The sequence below is a fragment of the Cavia porcellus genome, unplaced genomic scaffold (assembly GCF_034190915.1).
Source record: "Cavia porcellus strain 051 isolate PalLab524CR breed Dunkin Hartley unplaced genomic scaffold, mCavPor4.1 scaffold_12, whole genome shotgun sequence".
NCBI lineage: Eukaryota > Metazoa > Chordata > Mammalia > Rodentia > Caviidae > Cavia > Cavia porcellus.
Genome location: NW_026947495.1, coordinates 48,255,558 through 48,279,329, shown reverse-complemented (window position 1 = coordinate 48,279,329; position 23,772 = coordinate 48,255,558). Strand labels below are relative to the sequence as shown.

The 23,772-nt window shown below is 33.9% G+C and overlaps 1 protein-coding gene across 24 annotated transcripts in view; it reads left to right on the top strand.

The window, feature by feature from the left end:
- Baz2b (bromodomain adjacent to zinc finger domain 2B) overlaps positions 1 to 23,772 on the top strand; it is a 277,553-nt gene that overhangs the window by 227,241 nt on the left and 26,540 nt on the right. For all 24 annotated transcript variants that reach the window (XM_013142413.3, XM_023561153.2, XM_013142411.3 and 21 more), the window contains 7 exons: positions 1,880 to 2,020; positions 4,431 to 4,685; positions 5,647 to 5,861; positions 6,141 to 6,215; positions 7,214 to 7,457; positions 17,917 to 17,979; positions 18,944 to 19,088. In XM_013142413.3, the coding sequence (XP_012997867.1) occupies positions 1,880 to 2,020; positions 4,431 to 4,685; positions 5,647 to 5,861; positions 6,141 to 6,215; positions 7,214 to 7,457; positions 17,917 to 17,979; positions 18,944 to 19,088 (1,138 nt within the window). The remainder of the gene's footprint in view (positions 1 to 1,879; positions 2,021 to 4,430; positions 4,686 to 5,646; positions 5,862 to 6,140; positions 6,216 to 7,213; positions 7,458 to 17,916; positions 17,980 to 18,943; positions 19,089 to 23,772) is intronic.

The following is a 23,772-nucleotide window of genomic DNA, read 5'->3' as shown; positions in this document are numbered from 1 at the left end:
CCATTTACATTGATGGTTTTAAATGATATGTATTGAGTTATCTCTTTCATGTGATTTTCCAATTGTTGGTTCCCTGTCTTTCTCCTCTGTTTAATTGGTTGCCCTACCTAGCTGCTTCTTTCTATTGGTGTTCATGTGTTTGCAGTCTTCATTATCTCTTTCTTATATATCCTTCAGAGCATTCTGTAGAGCTGGTTTGGTGGTCATACATTCCTTCAGCTGTTCTTTGTCATGGAAGTATCTTTTATTTTCAGTGGATTTTGAAAGATAGTTTTGCACAGTTTATCAGTCTTGATTGAATATTGTTTTCTTTTGGGGCCTCAAATACTTCACTTTAAGCTCTCCTTGATTTGAGGTTTTATATTGAGAAGTCTACTGTGATTCTGATGTATTTTCCTTTATAAGTTTCTTTCTCTTGTCATTTTTAATAATATATTCTTGTCCTGAATTTCTGGAATCTTATTATGGGCCTTGCAGATTTATTTCAGTTGTGGCTATTTGGAGTTCTACATGCTTTGTTTATTTGCATGTCAAATTTTTTATCCATGTTTGGGAAGTTACTTGCCATTATTTCTGTGAAGAGTTTTTTGTGTCTTTTGCTCTGTCTACAGCTTTCTCAATCAGCCCAGTCAATGTTATGTTGTTGTTGTTTGCTTCATCTTGTAGCTGTTGGATTATTTTATGACCTCTTGCTATTTTTCAAGATACCTTTCTTTTCACACTTGCTAGCCACAATCCTGACTTCTAGATCTGATATTTCATCCTTGCCTTCATTCAGTCTGTTGCATATACTTTCAGTTGAATTTTTAGTCTCCTGTACTTCTGTTTGTATGTGTTTCAAGGATTCTGTTTCTTTCCTATGTTGTGCGATCATGCTTTCCATTGTTTTCTTGAGCTCCTCTAGCTTTTTATCTGTGTACTGGGATTTGTGCTGGGTATAGGGCTGACCTTAGTCTGTGGATGTGGAGACTGGGATTGGCGTTCTTTTGCTCAAGTTTTCCTCAGCTCTTTAGTATATACATTAAAAAGGGGAGGGGGAGAATGGCAGTCCCACCTCCCTCTTCTACTCTGCCTGTCCATGTACCAAAGCACAATACTGGCCATTCTGACTTACTGACTGCTGGTATGTGTGTCTATGCCCAGGTCTTGGGGGAGTTTCCTTCATGAGGCGGTCTGGACTCTGTGCAATCTGCCAGCACAGCCCCCATCACCACCACCACTGGTGCCTTGCTGGGTGACTGGGAGTCCCTACCTGGTACCATCTGGGCCATGTGCACCCTGCCACAGTTGCCACCCTTAGGGTACCTTGACTGGTGCTATCTGAAGACTAGCTAATTCACTTGGAGAGAACTGCTTTTGAAAATTCACACTTTTCTTGGGGGAATTCATATTGTTCCACTTTATTGCTTTAAATTCCCCTTCATTTCCTATAACAACATAAAATTTTGTGCTGATTCTACTTTTTGTTTTACAAATAAGTAATTGGCCATGTGCATTTTGCATTCCTGTTTTTAAATATATGTTGTATTTTCATAATTGCCAAATTTTGAATAATAGAATAATGTATACTGGATCTAATATTGATATTAAATATATAGTTATAAGATCTTTTAAATTTATTTTTATTGTATATACTCAAGGTATACAACATGTCTGCCAGTCATAAAATTATTTTAAAATTCATAAGGTAAAAATAGAAATAAGCTATTTTTATGTTATTCTAAATTTATTTATAGACTTCCAAAGTTAATTTGCTTCATGTAAATAATAACACTTTGATCACTTTTTAAAATTTAACTAGAGTTTTTTCAGACTTTTATAGGAAAACTGTGATTCAGTTTAGGAGATTAAGGAGAACTGTGTTCATATTTTTCTTAAGGAAAAAGAACGGTTGAAGCAAGAAAAACGTGATGAAAAAAGATTAAATAAAGAACGTAAATTAGAGCAACGAAGATTAGAATTAGAAATGGCAAAGGAACTAAAGAAGCCTAATGAAGACATGTGCTTAGCAGACCAAAAGGTAATTTATATATTCTGTTAGCCATTTCACTAATAGTTTAATTTTTCTAATTTTCTCACCTGATTTGCTTGTCAAAGCTGCCATTGTGAAAGCCCTTAATTTGTATCTAGAACAGTGTATTTGCCTCTCCTGGATAGCCAGCCACCAGTAAACCTCTCCGAAGTTCCTGTACTGATAACGGCAGTTTTCAATATATAATTGGAATACAACACAGCTTTCTAATATTAGTGGTCACACTAGAAATCTACAAAAATCAAACATAGAAGTAAATCATATGTCCATGTTTGTTTTGGTACTTCGAGGTATTTAGTCATAGAAAGATGTAACGCTACCTGCACTCCATAAATATTTAAATAAATTGAGATGCATAATCTATAACTGCTTATAGTTCTTTAGTAATGGCAGCTAATTTTTATAGAATGTCTTTACTCCATGTATCAGGAACTACACTAAGTGCCTTTGTGAACTCTCAATATATGATTTAGTCTAGTCTTCAACACAGTCCTACAGAGCTAGTATTTATCTCCATTTACAGATGTGAAAATTGAGACACACGAAGGTTAAGGAACTTGCCCATGATTAACAGTTAGCAATTTTTATTCAAAACTTTAAACTTTTGTAGTCCACATTGTTTATGATCCTGAATGCTGAGAAATTATGTCTAATCATAGAATTTGATATATTTTCACTCTTCTGTAGTATATTACAGATATGTAATATTGCTACAGTACATGAAAATAAAAATTTAAAAAGAAATAATCTTGACAACTAGCATACTTTTGAGTAGAAATCAGCTTTGTTTTGAGATACTTACTATGATGATACTTCCACAAATTATGTCAGTATTGCAGTATCACCTCTGCAGTACTCTGTATAATATAAATATATTATATTTGATCAGTAGCATCTATATTCATGTACCGCATTCATCTGTTATACAAATGATTATTGTCTTCCTGATTTATATAAGCTCCTTTCTAACGTTCTTAAAGCAAACTTTTAGTACCCTAGTACGTATTAAATTATATTAATATTCTATGTATTTACTTAGCATAAAAGCTTTCAGGTAAAAAATGAATATATACTATTTTTATTCATATAGATGTTTAAGTTTTCCAAGATAGTATGTAAGGTAGTTTACACATTCATAAAAGTGAACAAGTTTTTAAAATCCAAAGTGGGCTTTATTTTTTGTGCCTTTTATTTTTATTTAAATTTATATGCACTATTTCAAGTTTATAAGTCCATTTGAAGCCACACTTTTATTACCTTTGTTGTATAAATTTTTAGAATTGTATGGAAATGTGTGTCACTTATGGTTCAGAAAAAAAGAAGGCTCAGAACTGACTAGTATTCAAATGCAACATAAAATTTTGTAAGGTATCAGCTATTATCCCTACTTGTATGTTTCTATACAATATTAATAGAAAAATCTTTGGTTGGTTATTTGAATAAGTACAAGGTAGAGAAATATTCTTAAACAAGTACCAATTTAAATAAATAGAAATATTTATAAGTCACTCCTTTTTCCAATTAAAAGTTAAAGTACTTTCTTTGAATCTTATGCATGAAAAGAAGTTTTTAATTTAAATCAACTGTTTACTGAGTTTTTTAAATGTTTCTGATAAAGAATATTATAATTCAGCCACTAAAATGTTAGTGTGTGAGCATATTTGAGAAGTAGCAATAGAGTCAGTTTTCTAATTTTAATATTGCACTCATAGTACTGCTTCACTAAACTACAGAGTAAGATAAAAGCTTGTATGTAACTGGATTCATGTAGAGAATCATGAGTGTGGTAATAAGGACCTAATAATTAATAATCTACATTCATTAGTTGCAGTTGATACTTCTCTTTCCAATCATAAAGCCCACAGATCCATGCTGTTAGTTTATGAGTTACCAAAAAAAGTGTGAATTTTAAACATCTGCATCATTAGAAGAAATCAGTGCATGTGCTCAGTATGTCTGTAAAATGTTTCTTTTTTTCTTTCTTTCTTTCTGTTTTGTTGTTGTTGTTGTTTTTTGGTACCAGGGATTGAACTCACAATCTTGTGTTTGCCAAGCAGGCATTTACGCCACTGAGCAAAACCCCCAGCCCCTATTTATTTCTTACATAGTTTTTATCCAATAACCTATGTTTTATCAACATACAAGAATTAAAATTAGTTCTTTTAAGTTCAGTTTGAGTTCAATCAAAATTCATTATGGGTAACTGTGTTCAAGACACTGTGTACCAGGGAGGTTAGATAAATGCCCCTCAGAAACATACATCCAAGGGAAAATCCTCTAGTACAACACAAAAGAAAAAAACATAGCAGCTTATTTTACTTCCAAAGGTAGGAACTTTTAAATTGTTAAAATTATTTTAAATTTAATTTATATATTTCTTTTTTATTACTATTTTCAGCCTTTGCCAGATTTGCCTCGTATTCCAGGACTTGTTCTCTCCGGGAGTACATTTTCAGACTGTCTCATGGTGGTGCAGTTCTTACAAAACTTTGGTAAAGTTTTGGGCTTTGACGTGAATATTGACGTTCCAAACCTGAGTGTTCTTCAAGAGGGATTACTAAATATAGGGGACAGCATGGGTGAAGTACAAGACTTGCTTGTAAGGCTCCTCTCAGCTGCTGTATGTGATCCAGGTCTAATTACAGGATTGAAGGTAAAAATATATATGTATAAAAATCATTTTAAATTTGTACTTTCAGTGCATTTATAGCTAACTTCAACATATTAGCAGATTATAGAGACTGATCCAATATTTCTACATAATGTCTCAAAATTAAATGTAGATTTATATTAGGTCCACTTGGTGCAAACATAGAAGAACCTCATTATAAAGTTTAAGGAATGCACACCATTCTTAATTACTCTTTTTCCTCTAGCTGTAAGCAAAGACCAAGATGATTTAAGGAAATACTCAAATGGTAGTCATCAAAAGAAAATGCATAATTTATAAAGGAAGTAGAGCTTATTTGTGTACCTTTTGAAATTATACTTGTCTCACGTAATATCATAGGCTAATCAAAGAATCTACATACACATCATCCCATTAAGATTTTGTTATGCTCAGAAGATACCAAATTCAACTAAAGCCCAGTTACATTCCAATAGTTTTGCTCCAGATGATATTGTAGAAAGTGAAACTTCCAGCTTCAGATAATACTGAAGAGAGTAAAGCTTCCAGATATACTCTATTTCCTATCACTGTTTGTTCAGTGTACCAACCAGTAAAATCTACCATACTGCAAAGATAATAAACGTAGTAGTAATGTTTTTTCACTGCCCCCAAAATAAAGTGTCCAGATACTGTGAAGCTTGAGAAAAGCTTGAGACAATTTCTGTAGTACAAGAACCTTAATAGATGGCTTAAAATTTCTGCTGCTCATAAATATACATACTTTTCTTCTTGCTTGACTTAAAGCAAGATTTAAAGAAGAAAAACAATGTAAGTACTTGAATGTTTGTCTATAACCTGTAGCCTATTTTTATTTCCACTTCAAAATTGTGAATAAAGCCCTTGTCAGTAATACCTAGAATATATAAACTACTATTTTTAATTTATTGTTTTTATGTTATGAATGGTTATGACTAAGACTGATAAAAATGCCAAACTTTTATAGGCTAAAACAGCTCTGGGAGAACATTTGCTAAATGTTGGTGTGAATCGCGACAATGTTTCCGAGATTTTGCAGATTTTTATGGAAGCCAACTGTGGACAAACTGAGCTTACTGAAAGCCTGAAGACCAAAGCTTTTCAGGCTCACACTCCAGCCCAAAAAGCTTCAATCCTGGCTTTCCTGATTAATGAACTGGCATGTAGCAAGAGTGTAGTGAGGTAAGTGTATGCTCAGGCTTGCCTGATGAAGATTCTTTTGTTTTAAATTTGTCTAATCACAAAGGAATATGAATTGCTTACAGAAAATTTAGAAGTTATAGACTAGCAACAAGAAGAAAATTAAAATCATGCAACTGTATCATTCAAAGATGGCCACTAAAATAGTCTAGTGAATTTTTTGCAGTTTATTATTTTTAAAAGTTTAATGTATTTCCTTTATTCTGTTGCATTGCATAAGTGGAATAATTTATGTCTTCTTATAAATTTTTGTGTTGGCAGTGAAATTGACAAGAACATCGATTACATGTCAAATTTAAGGAGAGATAAATGGGTAGTAGAGGGCAAACTCCGCAAGTAAGTCCTATTTTATTAAAATTAATGAATTATTTTGTTTTGCATAAGTAGTGCGTAGGAATTGCAAAAAAAACAGAATTTAAATGTCACATTTCCTCAAGTAATTATAATGTTTAATTTGGATGGGATATGAAATTAAAATTAATGAATTTAATTTAATTTAATATGAAATTAGAATTAAAACTCAAGGCCAGATTTTACAACAGGCAAAAATATGAGATTCTCTGAGCTTATAAGCGTCAAATTTATGTAAAAAAAAAAGTTTCTCTTTTTTGAAGAAGCTAAACACATTTTCTAAGATTGTTGTTGCTGTCACGTTGCTTTATTCATAATTAGGACTTGCTCAGAACTACTACTTCTTTCTGTCAGTACTGAAGATTTAACGCAAGGCCTTTGCAATGAGTTATATCCCCAACCTTTTTTGGTTTATATTTTGACATAGGGTCTCACTATGTTACTGAGTTACCCAGGCTGGACTCAAACTTGAGATCTTCCTGCCTCAGGCTCCCAGAGTACAGGATCATAGGCATGCACTGCCATACATGGCCCCCTTTTTTCTTATTTACTTTCTAATTAAAATTGGCTTTTATAGTCTACCAGAATTACTTAACATTAAAACTGTCTGGAAATATGGCAAAATTACTAAACTTCTGTTTTAAAAAAATAGGGTTTTGTCCCATAATTTGGATTAAAATTTAGTCACATATTAAAGGGATCAGAAATTATATCATTTGGCTATTGTTAAAGTTAAGTCTTTTCAACTTCTAGAGTTGAATTTTAAAACATTGTTTTCATTGCCAAAAGACAAAATAACTTAAAAGTTAGTATATACTGAAATTTATGTATTTCTTAAATTCAGTTCTAATTTGTGTTGCCATTGATACATTGCTTGCCAGGAGAGAAGCATCATAAGTATTTTTGCTTAAAATTCATGTTATGCTCTTAAAAATATAAAGTAGCTTTTTACTCCACAATATCAATTTTTGTAATATTTAAAGGCTCAGAATCATTCATGCAAAGAAAACAGGTAAAAGAGATGCTTCCGGTGGTCTTGATCTTGGAGAAGAGCAACATCCCTTGGGCACCCCTACTCCAGGCCGCAAGCGGAGAAGGAAGGGAGGAGACAGTGACTATGATGATGATGATGATGATGATAGTGATGACCAAGCTGATGAAGATGATGAGGATGATGATGATAAAGATGACAAAAAAGGAAAGAAGACTGATATCTGTGAAGATGAGGTGATAAAGTTTATGTTGACTTTCAGAATGACTAGAATTGTGTAACATACTGAAAAATAATACAAATTTGGAATATACTCATTTTAATTTGAAATTACTTGTGGTTTTATTTGTTTTGTTTTATTTTTGCAGTATTGAGGATCGAATCAGGGCTGTCTACTACTGAACTACATTTCTAGTGCTTTATTTTTTATTTTGGGACAGTATTTCCCAAGATTGTCCAGGCTGGCCTTAAGTTTATAATCCTCCTGCTTCGGCTTCTTCCCTAATAGTTAGGATTTATAGGCTTGTACCAATGCACCTGACCTTGAATTCAGTTTTGCATTTACTTGCCTTAGTTTCTTCATCTGAAAAATGAATATGATATTACCATATTTAGCTCACACGTTTTTTGTGATGCATAGGTAAATGATGAATATCTTGCCTTTACATAGCAGTTTAGAATGAGTAAAAGAGCTATACAACTATGCATTTCATGATAACGTTTCAGGCAATGAGTAATCACATGACAGTGGTCTCATAAGATTATAGTGCATCATGACATTATGGTGATCTTCTTTTACATAAAAAATGTTCTATGTTTACATGACAAAATCATCTTACAGTATGCTTCTCAGATTGTAAACCCATTATTAAGTGACACATGACCATAATTACTTGAGGATTCTCCAAAGAACTATGCAATTTCTTAATTTCAGATATTCTCTTTCATTCTGTTAACATGTTATATTTGTAAAGTATTTCATGCCATTAAACGTATGAGAAGGCTTGTGCAGTAATGCAAGCTGTAATCCCAGCTACTAAAAAGGCTGAAGCAGTATAATCGAACGTTCAAGGCCAGCTTGGGCAATTTACCAAGTCCCTCTCTGAAAATAACATTGGAAAAAGGGTTGGGAATGTTAGCTCAGTGGCAGACCACTTGTCTAGCATGCGCAAGGCCTTGAGTTTCACCCCCAGTGCTGGAGGGAAGATGTATTTTTATGATTATTGAAATGATATATTTCTTAAATACTTATTATTCCCTAGTTGTAGACAATTTTCATCCAAATGAATAAAGCACAGAAGGTCTGTCAGTTAACAGTTTGCAAAAACAAAGTATAGCATGTTGACTGATTTGATAAGAAAGGGTATTTACAATATGCTAGATAGTTTCAGTAGCGGGGGGCATTTTGAATTTCTGAGGAATGAACTTTTACAAAGGGTTTCTGGACCCATTAACCTGGGCTTACAACCTGGAATAAATATTAAGCTGGGGAAGAGTAAGGGATTTTCCAGAGAATAACATGAAAAAGGGTACAGAGGTTTGAAAATACTGTTTGTTTTAAGGGAAGTACAAGTTCTTCATTATTACTGGTGGGTCTCACACTTTAAGAATGATGAATGAGGATTTTGTTTTATTTTTTAATGATAGGGCCTCAGTAAAGCATTAAAAAAAAAGTAGGATCACAATGATCAGACTTGGTTTTTATTTAAATGGCTTGCTCTGGCAGCCTTTTGGGATTAGAGACAGGATAGTGCCAGGTCAGAAGTGCAAGGATAAGTCATGAAGTGTTGTTAATAGTCTATGTGAGTTGTGAAGGGTCTGAACTAGAGCAGTAATAGTTTGGATGAAATAGGAAAACATTCAATAAATAGTAAGAAAGAAGAATTAGGAGGATTTAAAGATGGGCTATGTAAATCGGCTTTGATGGATGTATAGAATTGACTTCCAGCTATCTGGTTGAGAGACTGAATGTTACTGTTTTTTGTTAACTAAGATAGAGAAATCAGGAATAAATAGATAATTGGAGGTGTAAGGGTTATTAAGGAATGAGATACAATAAGACATGAAACGATGATAGATTCATTTTGTCTATGCCGAGTTGTAAGTACCTGTGTAGAAATTCAATAGTCAGTTGCATTTAGAAACTAGAAGCCTGTATAGTAGATAGATCTTGGAAACAACCCAAACGTCCACCAACTGAGGAATGGATTAAAGGTGGTCTTTTTATACAGTAGAGTACTACTCAACCATAAAGAAGGATAGTCTGAAGATTTTTATAAATGAATGTAACTCGAGACCATAGATACAAGAGAAATAAATCAGACCTAGGTGTTTATACATTGTATTGTGTCCCTAGTGTGAGAAGCTGAATGAATAAGATCCAAACTGTACAATAGATATTGTGAAATGAAACTGTTCAAAAGGAAAAGGAGAAAAGAAAGAAGTGAAAAGTAAAATAATCAAATACACATACATACGCATGATAGACTAATAATCTCTCTTAGTTTATTAAAAAAAAGATTTTTTGCTCATATTGTTTGGACAATTAAATGCCTATACTTTGTACACCAACTAACTAATTTAAAGATAGTAATATACACTGTATTAACCATACTTTCTCTCATATCATCTTGTTTTGAAATTTTATTTTTTTTTCTTTTAAATAAAAATTTTTAAAAAGAGAAAGAAACCTGAGGCCTGAAGAAGAGTTTAGTCCTAAAATTATAGACCAAGATGTTCTTACCACATGGACAATAGTTAAAATCATGAGGTAGATGAGTTCGCAATAGAGAGTTGTGTTATTGTATAAAATAGGGGACTGAGTTGGAGCATCCTAAGGTACTTATGTTGATTCTTGTTAAAGGAAGAGTCAGAGAGGTAGATTTCTGTAATGGGCCAACCTTATGGCTTTGAATTATTGCAACTAAAGAAAACAAAGCAAACTCAGCAAAGAGCAAATAGGGAAAAGTCCAGAGGAAATCAAGTGCAAGTGTCCAAGAGTTTTATGTCATGGAGAATCACACAGAATGGCCTTGCTTCCCCTTGCAGCAGCAACATATGTAAGGGGATTCATTATAGAGCCAGTGCCTCCTTTTATATTGAAGACTTCATGTATATTCCTTTTGCGTAGCATTGCTCAGTTGCTAGATTCTCTGAAGAAAAGTGTTTTGTATAAATCATATTGTTGGCCCAGAGGGTTTAGGTACAGTAAATCTGTTTCATCAATCACAAATTCCAAGTTCTTACATGCCAACCAAGGACCAACCTTCTAAGTAGGCCCTTCAAAGGATAGCAGTCTACTACGTTGTCTTTTCTATACATGTTTCAAAAAGGAGACAGTGACAAACAATGTTAAAGTGGCCGGAATCTAGGATGATAAGGACTGAGCATGTTTATTTGACCTAGCAACAGAGAGATCATTGGTAGCCAGTGCCAGCACAGTTTCATTAAAAGGGTGAGAGCAGACACCAGGCTAATAAGTGGTTAATGACAACAGACAGACAGGATGACTATTTCAAGGATTACACCTCAGAATAAAAGGTACTTCCTTTGAGAAAGAAGGCTCAGTATTTTTCAGATGTGAAAGCATTGAGACTATTTTTGGTTGAAGAGAATAAAATGAGAGAGAGAAAATGAATATTAAAGAAAATAGTTAATGGTACAAGGTTCTAAAACTATCAGAGAAGGCCACTTAAGGTGAAGGGAGTGAAGGAGACCCTTCAAAGAGTGAACCAGAGGGCGAAAGCAATGGTATATATCGATTTTTGTTTCATGTATGTTTAGAGAATGCTTCAGTAAGCCAGGGAAACGGACAGGCATAAAGGATGGAAGTTCATCTTTACCAGAAAGGAATGCAGGATGTATTGAAAGGGCTGTATACTAACCCTAAAAAAGCAGGGAAAAAAACCCTCAGCAAATCATGCTCTTCATTCTCAACATCAGGAGTATTTAGCAAAGCCATCTAGAAAGAACTCTTTTCCTTTCTTGTTTCAGTTCAGTCCTCCTAAAAGAATGAGGAAAGAAGGCTTAGGGAGATTAATCTGTTGATGAAATGTGTGAAAATAGTACCAGTTGGGACCAATTATATAATTACTAAATCAAATTTATGACTAAGTTTGAATATTATACCATGTACAAAATAATGTGCTATATACAGTTCTCTTTCTTACATAAAATAGCACAAATGCAAAATGTTCTCATAAATTCTTGCTTCCCAATGTAGTGTTTTAAACCAGAATGATAAAAATCACTAGAGTGAACTTTTCTCTTCAATTTCATTTTTTAATTTTGGTGAGAACTACCCTTTTAATAAATTTTTCATAGTATATAAAACAATGTTGTAGGGCCGGGGATTTAGCTTAGTGCCATAAGTGCCTGCCTGGCAAGTGCAAGGTTATGAGTTCGATCCCTAGTACAAAAAAAAAAAAAAAAAAAGACAAAAACAGTGTTGTTGACTGTATACATAACGTTTTTATAGAAACCCTAAAACATATGCATCTTAGGTAACTGAAACTTTCATATAAGATGAATAGTAACACTTTAATTTCTTCTTATCTCCACCTCTTGATAATCACCATTCTACTCTACACCTATGCGTTTGACTATTTTAGATACCCCTTACAATTGGAAAATTAGAATCATGTAGAATTTGGCCTTCTGTGACTGGCTTACTTCACTTAGCATAATATCTGCATTGTTCACTCCTCTTGTCCCATAGGGCAGCATTCCCTTCTTCTTTTTTTTTTTTTTTTTTTTTTTGCGGTACTGGGGATTGAACTCACCTTGCGCTTGCCAGGCAGGCGCTGAGCTAAATCCCCAGCCTTTTTTTTTTTTTTTCAGCATTCCCTTCTTTTTGAGTCCAGATTACTTACTTTCATTCGTGTGTGTGTGTGTGTGTGTGTGTGTGTGTGTGTATGTATGTGTGTGTAATTTTCCCCCTTTCTTGGTTTATTTCCCCGTCAGCTTTAAAGACTTGACCCAAAAATGGGCAACTGAATTGAATACACACTTCTCAGATGAAGAAGTACATACAGCAAATAAATATATGAGAAAATGTACAACATCGCTGGGCATTTGAATGATGCAAATTAAAACAATGCTCAGATTCCATCTCACCCCAGAAAGAATATTATATTTCCAAATAACAAGTTTAGTCATCTAAGTATTGTAATCCTCTTTAGTTTTTGTCACAATCCAAAAAGTAATATTTGTAACCTCATTGAAACATTATTGGAATCCCAGCAAGTTGATTCCATTCTACCACCACCAATGCAACCCACGGTGAGAATAAGACACAAAGACATATTCCAAGTTGAGGGCAGCCAAGGGGTCTTAAATCTAATCTTTGTGAGGAGATGGCAAAGGTCTTGATCCTAGGCCTCTCCCAGCATTTATTATCTTGTAAAGAAGGGGGTGGCTAAGTGACAGTGAGGATGGGTGGGGGGAGAATTACATGAGTAACTTGAGCTGGCTGGCCAGGTATAAGAATGGCATCTCTGTAAATTGTAAAGATAAAGATATGCAGAAGGATCAATTTACATAATCTAATTAAGGTAGCAGTGGAATTGTTTTGGGGAGCTATCCTTTTGGTTTTCAATATGTAAACTCTTGTGCCCTGAGGAGTCATAGCCTCCTATCTTGAGGCTAGTACCCAGTTGACATTCCCAGAGCTATTTGCTCTTAACATCTCACACATGCTCATATCCTGTATATATATATCTGTACTGTACTGGAAAACACTATGCAGGAACCAAGACTGTTTGTTAGCGTTAGAGATTACGTATTAGAACCTTGGCTATACTTATTTTCAATGCTTAGGGCCAATTAAAGAGAAAAAAAATATCCTAGCCAGCTTTTTACATATCAGTATAAAAAATGAGTCTCCAAATAATCAAAGTCACAATAATTGTTTTGCATTCAAAGGGAGTCACTAGAGTCATCTCCCAAAAGAATGCTATCATTAAGAAATCAACTAATAACAAATGCTATAGGGAAAAGGGAACCCTTCCTTTTCACTGTTGGGGGGAGTGTAGACTTGTACAACCACTGTGAAAATCAGTTTGGAGATTCCTCAAAAATCTCAAGACTAGAAGTTCCATCTGATCCAGTTATTCCCCATTTTAATATCTTCTAAAAGAATTAAAAACATCATACCATAGTGAAATGTACCCACCAATGTTTATAGTGGCACACTTTGTAATGACTGAGTCTTGGAAACAGCCCAAATGCCCATCCACTGGTAGATAAGGAAGTGGATAAGGAAGATGTGGGATTTTTATACAGTGGAGTACTATTCTGCCAGAAGGATAAGCTTGAGACAGTTCTAATTAAATGGATGCACCTTGAGATCATTCTCTTAAGTGAAATAAATTGGACACAAAATACTGCATTGTTTCTCTAGTGTGAAAAACCAAAAATATAAAAAAGAACCAAAATGTATAATAGATATTGTGACATGGGAAGAAAATGTTCAAATAGCAAGGAAGGGAAAGAAGGGAAAGGTTTAAAAAATGAGAAAAAGGGGAAAGAATGGAAATAGAGCTTTTGTAAATGGAGAGGGGAGTAAAAAGAGGGTAGAGAAATGGGGGAAAAAGTTATATCATGTATAGGTACAAATTCTCTGGTATGAATGTGATCATATGTACCTAAAATGTACCAATAAAATCTGAATGGAGGAAAAAGAAATATGTTGGAATCTGAGAAATCAAATTAAAATTACCTTTAAATTATTTATGTTATTCTTTACAATAAATATCTAGGAGACATCTATCAAATTCACACACACACACACACACACACACACACACACACACACATACAGTTTTGACTACCCGATCAACCTACTTGATAAGTTAGGTACATCATTTCTCCAAAAATATGTTTGGCCTCTTAAATTATAAATATAGTGTCGGTACTTTAGTAATATCTCTTAAAGGATTAATAACAGGTTTCCCACTGACACCCATATGATCCCTTATACTGAAAAGACACTGCTGATAACTAAATCATAGCCCTTCATCTCAAAGATGATTTCCTTTTCTTTTAACTCTTCATTCCTTTAATATATAGTCAGATTTATGCTAAGATCAATGTAAGCTTTAAAATCACAAGTTGGCATGAAAAAATTTTGTAGACATTTAAACTCTGAGTGAATTTATGGGGACATATAATGGCCTTTTTTAGTTAAGGGACCTATGTTCTTAGAATTGATGTTCATTTTGTAGCAGCTTTTCTCTGTAGTCTTAGAGATTACTTTGATTCTTAAAATTATAAACAGTATCAGCCAAAACTCCTCTAAGTAAAACAAAGTATGTGTATTATTTCTTTCTCATCATGAGAAAAAAATCTTAAAAATTACATTTACTAGGCTGGAGGAGTACCTCAGGGATAGAACACCCACACGATTTATGCTAGGTCCTGGGTGTAATATCCAGCATTGCAGAAAATAATATTATATTTAATCAGCTTGACTGATACATGCCTTTTTGTTGTCTTAGTCCACATATTTATGGATTGAACTGTATTATTGTATAAATAAATTATGAAATGTTTGCCTTCTGTAGTTAAAAGTAATTTTCACTAAGATCATTGTCTTAGCCACTTTCTCATCTCTGGTCAATACCTAATACTCACAAATTAAAGGAGGAGAAGTTTATTTTGGCCCTAGTTTATAATACATGGTTAACTGGTTCTAAGGACAGATGGCATGGTTGATGGGCATAGCATAGAAGTTGCTCAAGTCCAGGAAGTAGAGATAGAGGGGAAGAAGCAGGAAAGAAGATAAACCCTTCCAAGTCCCCAGTGACCAGTGTCTTCTACCTCCAAACAGCAAGTCAACTACCTGGACCCCATCATTGAATCACCTTCCAAAAGCCCAACCTATGAGCACATGAGGTTCTTGGTGGTTATTTAGATATAAGCCATAACCATCACTTTAGGATCTATATTTAAATATTAAGAGAATCAAGCTTTAAGGGTCACTGCTTTTTTTTTTTTTTTTTTTTTTTTTTTTGTCTTTCTGAGGCAGCGTCTCGTTATGCAGTTCAGGCTGGCCTCGAGCTCACTTTGTAGCCCAGGCTGGTCTTGAACTCGCAAGGATCCTCCTGCCTCAGCCTCTCGAGTGCTGGGATTACAGGCATGAGCCACCACGCCTGGCTACTGCCCCTATTTTTAAGATTTCCTTTAACCCTCCAATTAGAATTAATGTTACCAGTAACATAAATAATATGAGATATGATCAAGAAATGATGAATGTTTAATTATTTTCAACTACATTAGAAGATACATTGCTATTAATCTTCAAAGCACTCATCTTCATGGGTCTCTTTAGTTGTGCTCTCATGGCTGCCTCAGGGTACCAAATCAGTTCAAAACATTTACTACCTTTTGCCCTTTTGACTTTGGAGAAAAGTCACATGGTGCCAGGGCCAGTTGATATGGACATACTGTAATGTTTTTACAAGCCTGCCTTTCCATTGATTGGTACTTGGCAGATGTATTCATCATATTTTTCATCACACCTTGTAGAAATGAAAGAGTACTTTCAGAACTTGCTTCCAAAAGTGGCAAGAATAATGGTATAAATCTGTTTGAAATAAAGAGAGTTAGCTTGAGGGCGATTAATGGCAATGTGTCTTTTACTATAATAATTGTTTTGTCTTTTTCTTTTTTTATCGGTACCTGGGATTGAACTCACGAACGCACACTTGCAAGGCAGGTGCTTATGCCGCTGAGCTAAATCCCCAGCCCCAATAATTTTTTAAAATTAAACATTCCCTGTATATTTTGATCACCCCTTGAATACCAAAGTGCCTTTTTAACTTAGTCATCTAAATTTGGATACAGTCCATAAATCATACATAATGGCAAAACTATTGAAGTCTTCTTTTGACTTCCTTGATGAAGTAGATTGCCATACTGATATATTAGTATATATTTGGGAATGCTTGGTGACAGTATGGCTTTTTAAAAATGTTCCTAGAGGGGCTGGGGATTTGGCTCAGCGGCATAAACTCCTGCTTTGTAAGCAGACAGTCATGAGTTCAATCCCTGGTACCAATAAAAACGAGAAAGACAAAAAAAAAAAAAGTTCCTAGAAAGTGAAGATCACAGAAAAAGAAGAGAAAAGAAAATAAACATCAAGAACAAATTTTGGGGCAGAGGCATTAGTTCAGTGAGAGAAAACTTGCTTAAGTTGTGTAAGTCCTTAAGTTTCAATTCCTAGCACCAAAAAGCTTTATCTTATTTTTATTAATTTTAAAATGTACCTGCATCATATTAAAGAATTATGTTAATCACATACCAACTTTTAACATATGAAATTAGTACTGTAGGTGGGGGATTATTTTTATTCTAAAAGTTAAGTGTGCTCAAAATATAATTTTATCTTCTCTCCAAAATGACCCCTTCAATTAATGATACCATAATTCCTCCAGTCTCCTCAATTAAACCTTAATATCATAATTGAGTCCTTCCTTTCATTTCCTTTGTCTCTCCATGCCTTAAATATATGAAATACCAGGATTTATCAGTTTTATAACTGTCATGTCTTGTATGTCCATTTGCTTTTTTCTTTTATTTCTTGTTTTGTTTTTACCCTAATGAAGTCCATAACCCCTATCCATATTGAATCATTGGCACACTAACTAGCTAGTTTTGTCAATTTTAGTTCTTTTTTTTTTTTTCCTCGCTGTGGGCCATTTTACAACTGTTGCCAGATTAATCTGTGTAAAGCATAATCCTAATGTTAAACCTCCCCTAAAGGATCATATTGGGGGCTGGGGATTTAGCTCAGTGGCATAAGCGCCTGCCTTGCAAGCAGGCAGTCATGTTCGATCCCTGGTACTGATAAAAAGGAAAAACACACAAAAAAATAAATAAATAAATAAAGGATCATATTGTTGTTCACTGCCAAGCACTTACAGCTTTTCACAGTATACCCCTAAACTTCTCTGCCACATTTCCTAGACATGTTCTCTTTTCTCTGATTCAGAAATTCCTAGCTGTTCTTCATCACAGTTAAAGCACAAATTCTTTTTTTTTTTTTTTTGTCTTTTTTTCCGGGAACCGGGGATCGAACTCACAACTGCCTACTTGTAAGGCAGGCGCTTATGCCGCTGAGCTAAACCCCCAGCCCCGCACAAATTCTTCTGTAGACTGTCGATTGTCACTGGACTCCTTGGCTCTAAATCTGTACCCCTTTTGAAGTCCTTATTTGCTTCCTACTAGTTGAAAATTTGTTCAATTTAATACCTTCTAGATTCTTAGTTTTACAGAAAACAACAACCAAGTTGCATTTTATTTCCACAGTGCTTTTTCTAGTATTTTGTATCTCGGAAACATTCATTAAATATTTTCTCCCATCCAAGTACTATTTCTTACTGGTTTTTGTTTTTTTTTTTGTTTGTTTGTTTTTGGTTTTTTTTGGTTTTTTTTTTTTTTTTGTAGTTCTGTATTACTTGTACCCTTACACCGCTTTGTTTTGTCTTGTGTTTTTCTCTTTTTCCTTTTAAATAAAATTTTTAAAAAATTTTCTGATTGATTAGATAAATAAATCTTAAAAATAGATAAATGGAGCTAGAGATGTAGTTCAGTAGTAATATACTTGTCTAGCATGTGTAAAGCCCTGGGTTCAATCCCAAGCACTGAAAAAAAAAAAATAACCAAATATATGATACTGTATTTTGTTATGCATAGGATGAAGGCGACCAAGCAGCAAGTGTTGAAGAACTAGAAAAACAGATTGAAAAACTCAGTAAAGTAAGCATTTTTCTGATTAATGTTTGATTTCTTTGGAATGTTTTTAAAATCTATATTGTTTGAGATTAATTTTTCTGACTGCTAAGTCAAAATAGGCTTTGTGTGGATAATTAAAATGAACAGCTGCAGAAACAGTCTCATAATTAAATCTTAAAATTTCATTGCCCAGCTTAAATACCTACCTCTTAAGAGATGATGTTGAATCTAATTAGAATCTATAAAGAAAGTTTCTGTATTCTTCAGCTTTTTGTATTAATACAAAGCACTAATAAAGGTGAGAATGTACTTCTTGGAATTAATTACTTAAAAATTTGGTTGAGTTTCATAGCAATAGTTTCAGTATCCTAGATTTGATTTTATATTTGTTTATTTGTGGGTTTTGTCTTAAATTTATAAACAGTAAATATTTATATGCTTCGTAAAAACTAAATTCAGAAGCATTGGTAAAATTTAAGATGAACTTTTTGAAAAAAGAAATGAATTTTTAAAAGTATTATGAGATACCTAGATATTGTGCCAGTGTTTGATTCACATATCTATCTCAAATGTAATAATTTGTTGCCTGAGTATATAGCATTAGTGTAAAAATAAGCAAGTAAAGAGTTGATAAATTACATACATATTATTGCCTGTTTAATCAATGGAATGGAGCTGGTATGCTTTGGCTCAATAAAATATTTATATATAAAATCATGGTTTATATGTTTAAGACATGATTTACTATGAGATTCCTGATGAAATGAAACTTGTACTTTTATTCCATGGGAGTAAAAATATTTAAATTGTCCTTAAAATAATTTGCCTTTATAAATATCATTAAAATTGAAGGCAGGCATGTGATACTATCTTTTCCTATTAGTAAAATTTACCCACTCAGAAAGCATGTGTAAACTCAACTATTTGCTAATTTGTAAAGCACTTGTAATTCATAACTTAAATATGATTACTTTGGTTTTTTTAACAGCAACAGAGTCAGTACAGAAGGAAGCTTTTTGATGCCTCTCATTCCTTACGTTCAATGATGTTCGGCCAGGATCGTTACAGACGCCGATACTGGATTCTTCCCCAATGTGGAGGGATTTTTGTAGAAGGCATGGAAAGTGGTGAAGGTAGAAACTATTAATCTGTTACAAAATATCCAGTATTAAATAAGAACCTATATTTTTTGAAGCTCTGTTACCTTGTCAGTATATTTTGTGCATACATAATCAAATGTATAGGGAGCTGATCAGTCTCCCAATCTTATAACAACTGCACAGTGAAAGATAAAATAAAAGAGACAATGCAATATGGTTTTGGGGGATCCAGGAAGGTCAGAGTTTTTGAGGCTAAGACAAAGACTTCTCTGGATTGGTCAGTATGTATTGGGTCCTTAACATATCAAGGGAGTGTGGGACAGTCCAGGGAGTAATTGAGGCCAAAGGCACAATAATGAGCAAGACCTTAAGAGAGAAAACAAAGACATTCCAAGCTGTAAATCTTTGCTTAATGAGAAAACTATTTATCTCCGAGGTTAGCAGTAGTCCCCTTGACAATCTGAAAGAGAATCTACACCTGCAGCTGTTGTGTTATCTTGCCTTCAGAGACTTCACAGTGTCACAGACCACTACAGTTCTCCACTGTGACTATTGTCACAAAGAGTTCTGTTTCTACCTGCCAGCTACTGGTTCCTCAGGCAGGTCATTTAGGTCTGGGGCAGACTCATAATACAGAAAAGCCAACTGATTAATTCTAAAGCCTGCTTGCTGTCACTCAAAGTGGTCTTCATCAAAGTGTACTTAATTAATAAAATTGTAAAATCTTGATTCCTATATCTTTTGAACTCACAATGCCCCTTTCATGAATAATGATTTCTTTCCTGCCTGTAGTTTTTCTTTTGCCACTCTTTCTGAAATCAAACATAAGCTATTTTTTCTTATTTAGTGGATAAATATATTCATTTGTCTTCATAGCTGTGCTTCTCTGGGATTTCTCTTCTACTGTCAAATACTTAAGCATGTGGCATATTCTTTAACCTTTGCAATAAGCATTTTTCCTGAAGTAACCCTAGAGACAACTTTTAGGTCTTTTTCATTTTTATCGGTACTGGGGATCGAACTCATAGCCACCTGCTTGCAAGGCAGGTGCTTATGCTGCTCAGCTAAACCTCCAGCCCCTAGAGGGACACTTCTTTCAGCATACTTTTTAAAAGACCTCCTATGTGCTAGGAATTTACAGGCACTACAGGAGGCTCAAAGTTACATAAAATAGTCTATGCCATTTAGAAGTTTATAGTCCAGTAAAAAGAGGATTGACTAAACATATACGTGATTATAAAAGAAATTATAAATCAAAAATTGCTTTTGAAATTTTTGTTTTAGCTGTAGAATTATCCTTTTTAATGAAAATTTTATGTAACACCCCAATATCTAGCGAAAACAGAATTGTTTTCATCAATCTAGCCTTTCTAGCCTTTCACATAGATCTGTCTTGCTCACTTACTTACCAATCCAAAGGTGGTCCCATAGATAACTCTGATGTGTATTAAGACTCTGCAAATTAGAGAATAAACTCGGAGCCATCAAAGATACAAAAGCAAAGATCCTAAAAGATTCAAAGAAGGAAATATTTTATGGCCTATTTAATACTTTGCAGTAATTTTTGTTAAAGAGGCCACCTCTATCACTGTACTCTGAGTCTTTCAGGGCAGAGACTAATTTAGACAAAATAATTACACTAAAATAACCTGACAGCAAAGAACACATCAGATTAAAAGTAAGAAGAAATAGAGAAATCACTTGGGAGATCATTCCAATAGCTCAGCTAAAAAGTAGAGATACTCTAGATTTAAGTACAACATAGGTAATAGGACAATATAGGGGTCTTAAAGGTAGAACTGCTATAAGAAATTATTGAGTATGATACAGGAAAAGTAGAATTCAAGATAAATTTGATGACTTAATCCTCAGTAGAAAACTTGAGATGCCCTTGCCTAAAACAATTAGAGTCAAGAGGAAGAGTTGTTTGAGATAAAATTAAATGAAAGTTTCAAGGTAGATATCTAATTAAAACTCACAAAATTGTAAGTCAGTTGAAAGTACAGAACCCAGTAGTGTTTAAAGAGCAGATGAAGAAATGTTCAGGTCACTGGCTCTTTATTTTAGCTGTAATTAGAATCACTTGAAAAATCTTAAAAATCAACACAAACCCTATTCCAGACCAATTAAATACTTGTCAGTTTCATTAACGATCACATCATTTTCAGTTACCTGGACATTTAAAATTGAAGTTATCTAAGAATGTTAACTTTTCTTTCACAATTTCTTAAATCATCAGTCTCTTTTAAACTTTACTGAAATTAGTTCCTTATTAATATATACTGGATTATTCAACTTTGCTATACACATTCCTTACCTGTAACATTCTGTTATCATATTATGACTCTAAAACCTCAAATGATACCATTTTGCCTATGATAAGACTTTATAAATCTGTATTTAGTATCCAGTGCTCTACACCACTTGTGGTGAGCCTATAGCAGGCCTATTACAGTGGGCTTGCAGAGCCCTCTCTGTCGGCATACAAGCCAAGTCGCCCCAGGAGCTGAGCATCAGGTAACAGCTGTGTTTTTACTTTTCCTTTTCTTTTTTTTTTTTTTTCCTCAACTAAAAACCTCTATTCAGGGTCAATTGCAATAAATAAGAGGGTTTTAGATTTTTAGATTAGTTTGGATGCATGGTCTCTTAAAAGGTTTGCTAACACGGCTCTACACAAATCTGACATAAACTGTCTTTATTATTTGATGCTGGCACTGAAGATGATACCTGGGAATGTCACCAGTGCCTTTCAGATTTTGAATGCCTATAAAAGTCTTTAAAACTTTTAAAGTTGGTTTACTGTATTATGTCCAGGTGGAAGGCAGGAAAGGCCTCGCTTTCACATAGGAAAACAGGTTCCATTGGACCATGTGCTAACCCCTGTGATTACAGTCTTGGTTAATGCCACATTTTCTACCTACTTGGCATTTATATTTCCTGAGATTAGCATATAGCATACTATGTTCATGATGTTAGTTGGATTTAACTGGATAAGAAGTGGAAGTATTTGGTTGAGAGTTTTGTGCTGCTTTTGGATTCCCCTGATGTTGGATATTATTCACTGGAGGTCAGGAGAGAGTTTTACACAATATGGCTTAGGACAGTATTACAAAGGACTAGGGCAAAAGAGGGTATCAAAGTTGTAATTCCTGTGGGTATAGCTAACAGGATTCCTCAGAAAAAAATTGTGAGCATACAAATTTATTACCATTCATCAGTTTCTAATAGGGAAAAACCTCTTCCAGTTACCTGATGAAACCATGACAAGTACTAAAAAAAAAAAAAGGAGCAAAACCAGCCTGGAAAGCAATAATCCTGAGTAGACAACTAATAAGAATTTAGCCTTAGATACACTAATATAAAGATGCCTCCTTGGGCTAGGTCACAGCAGCACTGTCAACTTGGAGACAAGGAAGCTAGGAGATATTTCTGAAGTTAAGCATCATAGGGAAGGTCCTCTGAGCACCAGGAGGAGACTGTATGTGGATAAAACTCTGATCAGCCTGTGTTCTACATGCCAGTGGTTACTTCAGATACAAAAGTGAAGTACTTTATCTGTACTTCACTTCAGAGTTTAGTAAAATCTGTTTGAAAGTTTCGGCCTGCTTCAGCCCCACTAAGGACAGCCAAATGAAAATTGTCATTTAAACTGAGAGTAGCAGACCAAAGTCCATTGGCTTCATCAACTAAACTAAGAGAATTCAAAGTGATTCTCACAAAAATAAGACATAATCTCTTTCCAGTAACAAACTTGCTGCTTTTAGAGTTTATTTCTATTGGGAAGTGATAATTTCTTTATCATGATGCACTTTTAGTTGCATATTAATTGAAATTAGTTGCATTATTAGTTTAGTTGAAATTAAGTGAATAGCATTCCCTGTTTTATTTCTTACTTTTCTTCTCCTCTAGTTTGTTTTCAAAAAGTTTACTAACCCTCATTGGCACATGTCAAAGAAGGAAGGGCTAAAAAGAACTGGAGAGTTAGGAGATAGAAAAACTAAATATGCTGTATATACTTTAAAACTTTTAAAAATAACGTTATAATTAAAGGTGTGACTTTATAAATAAGCAACTTGAATATAAAAATTAGATAACCATGATTATTAAAATTATCAACTATATTTTATTAGATATATTTAGATTATTAGCTACAAACTATTTAAAAGATATAACAGCAGTTTGGGGATTATATTTCTTAGGAAAAATCAAACACAAATATTAGTATTCCCTTACAAACTACTGGTATAAAGTAAGGTAACTTACGAGCAAAGATATCTGAAGCGAATACTTGTGACTATTTTCACATATGCCTAATGGAGATGATGGAGTAGGGTGGTCTCAGTAGAAATACATAAAGGTTATAAGAGATAAAAGAATTTTTTTCTCACTACTTTTAAGTTTTTTTTAACTATTGATTTTGAGCAGTTTGATTGTGGTGTAGTTTAGCAGTGCTTACTTCATGGTTTTTTTTGCCTGGAATTTGTTAAGTTTTTGGCTCAGTTTTCAGCCGTTATATTTTCAAATTTAATGCCGTCACCTAATTCTGTCTTGTCAGTTTTGGGTCCATTTTGGTTGATTCTAATTCCATGTCATTTTTTCCTGCTTATTTACATATTAATTTTGATTAATGTCAGATCTTATAGATTCTACCTTATTGGGTAATGTATATTTTTAAATTCCTATATATTTATCAGCTTTGTTCAACTGTGACACAATT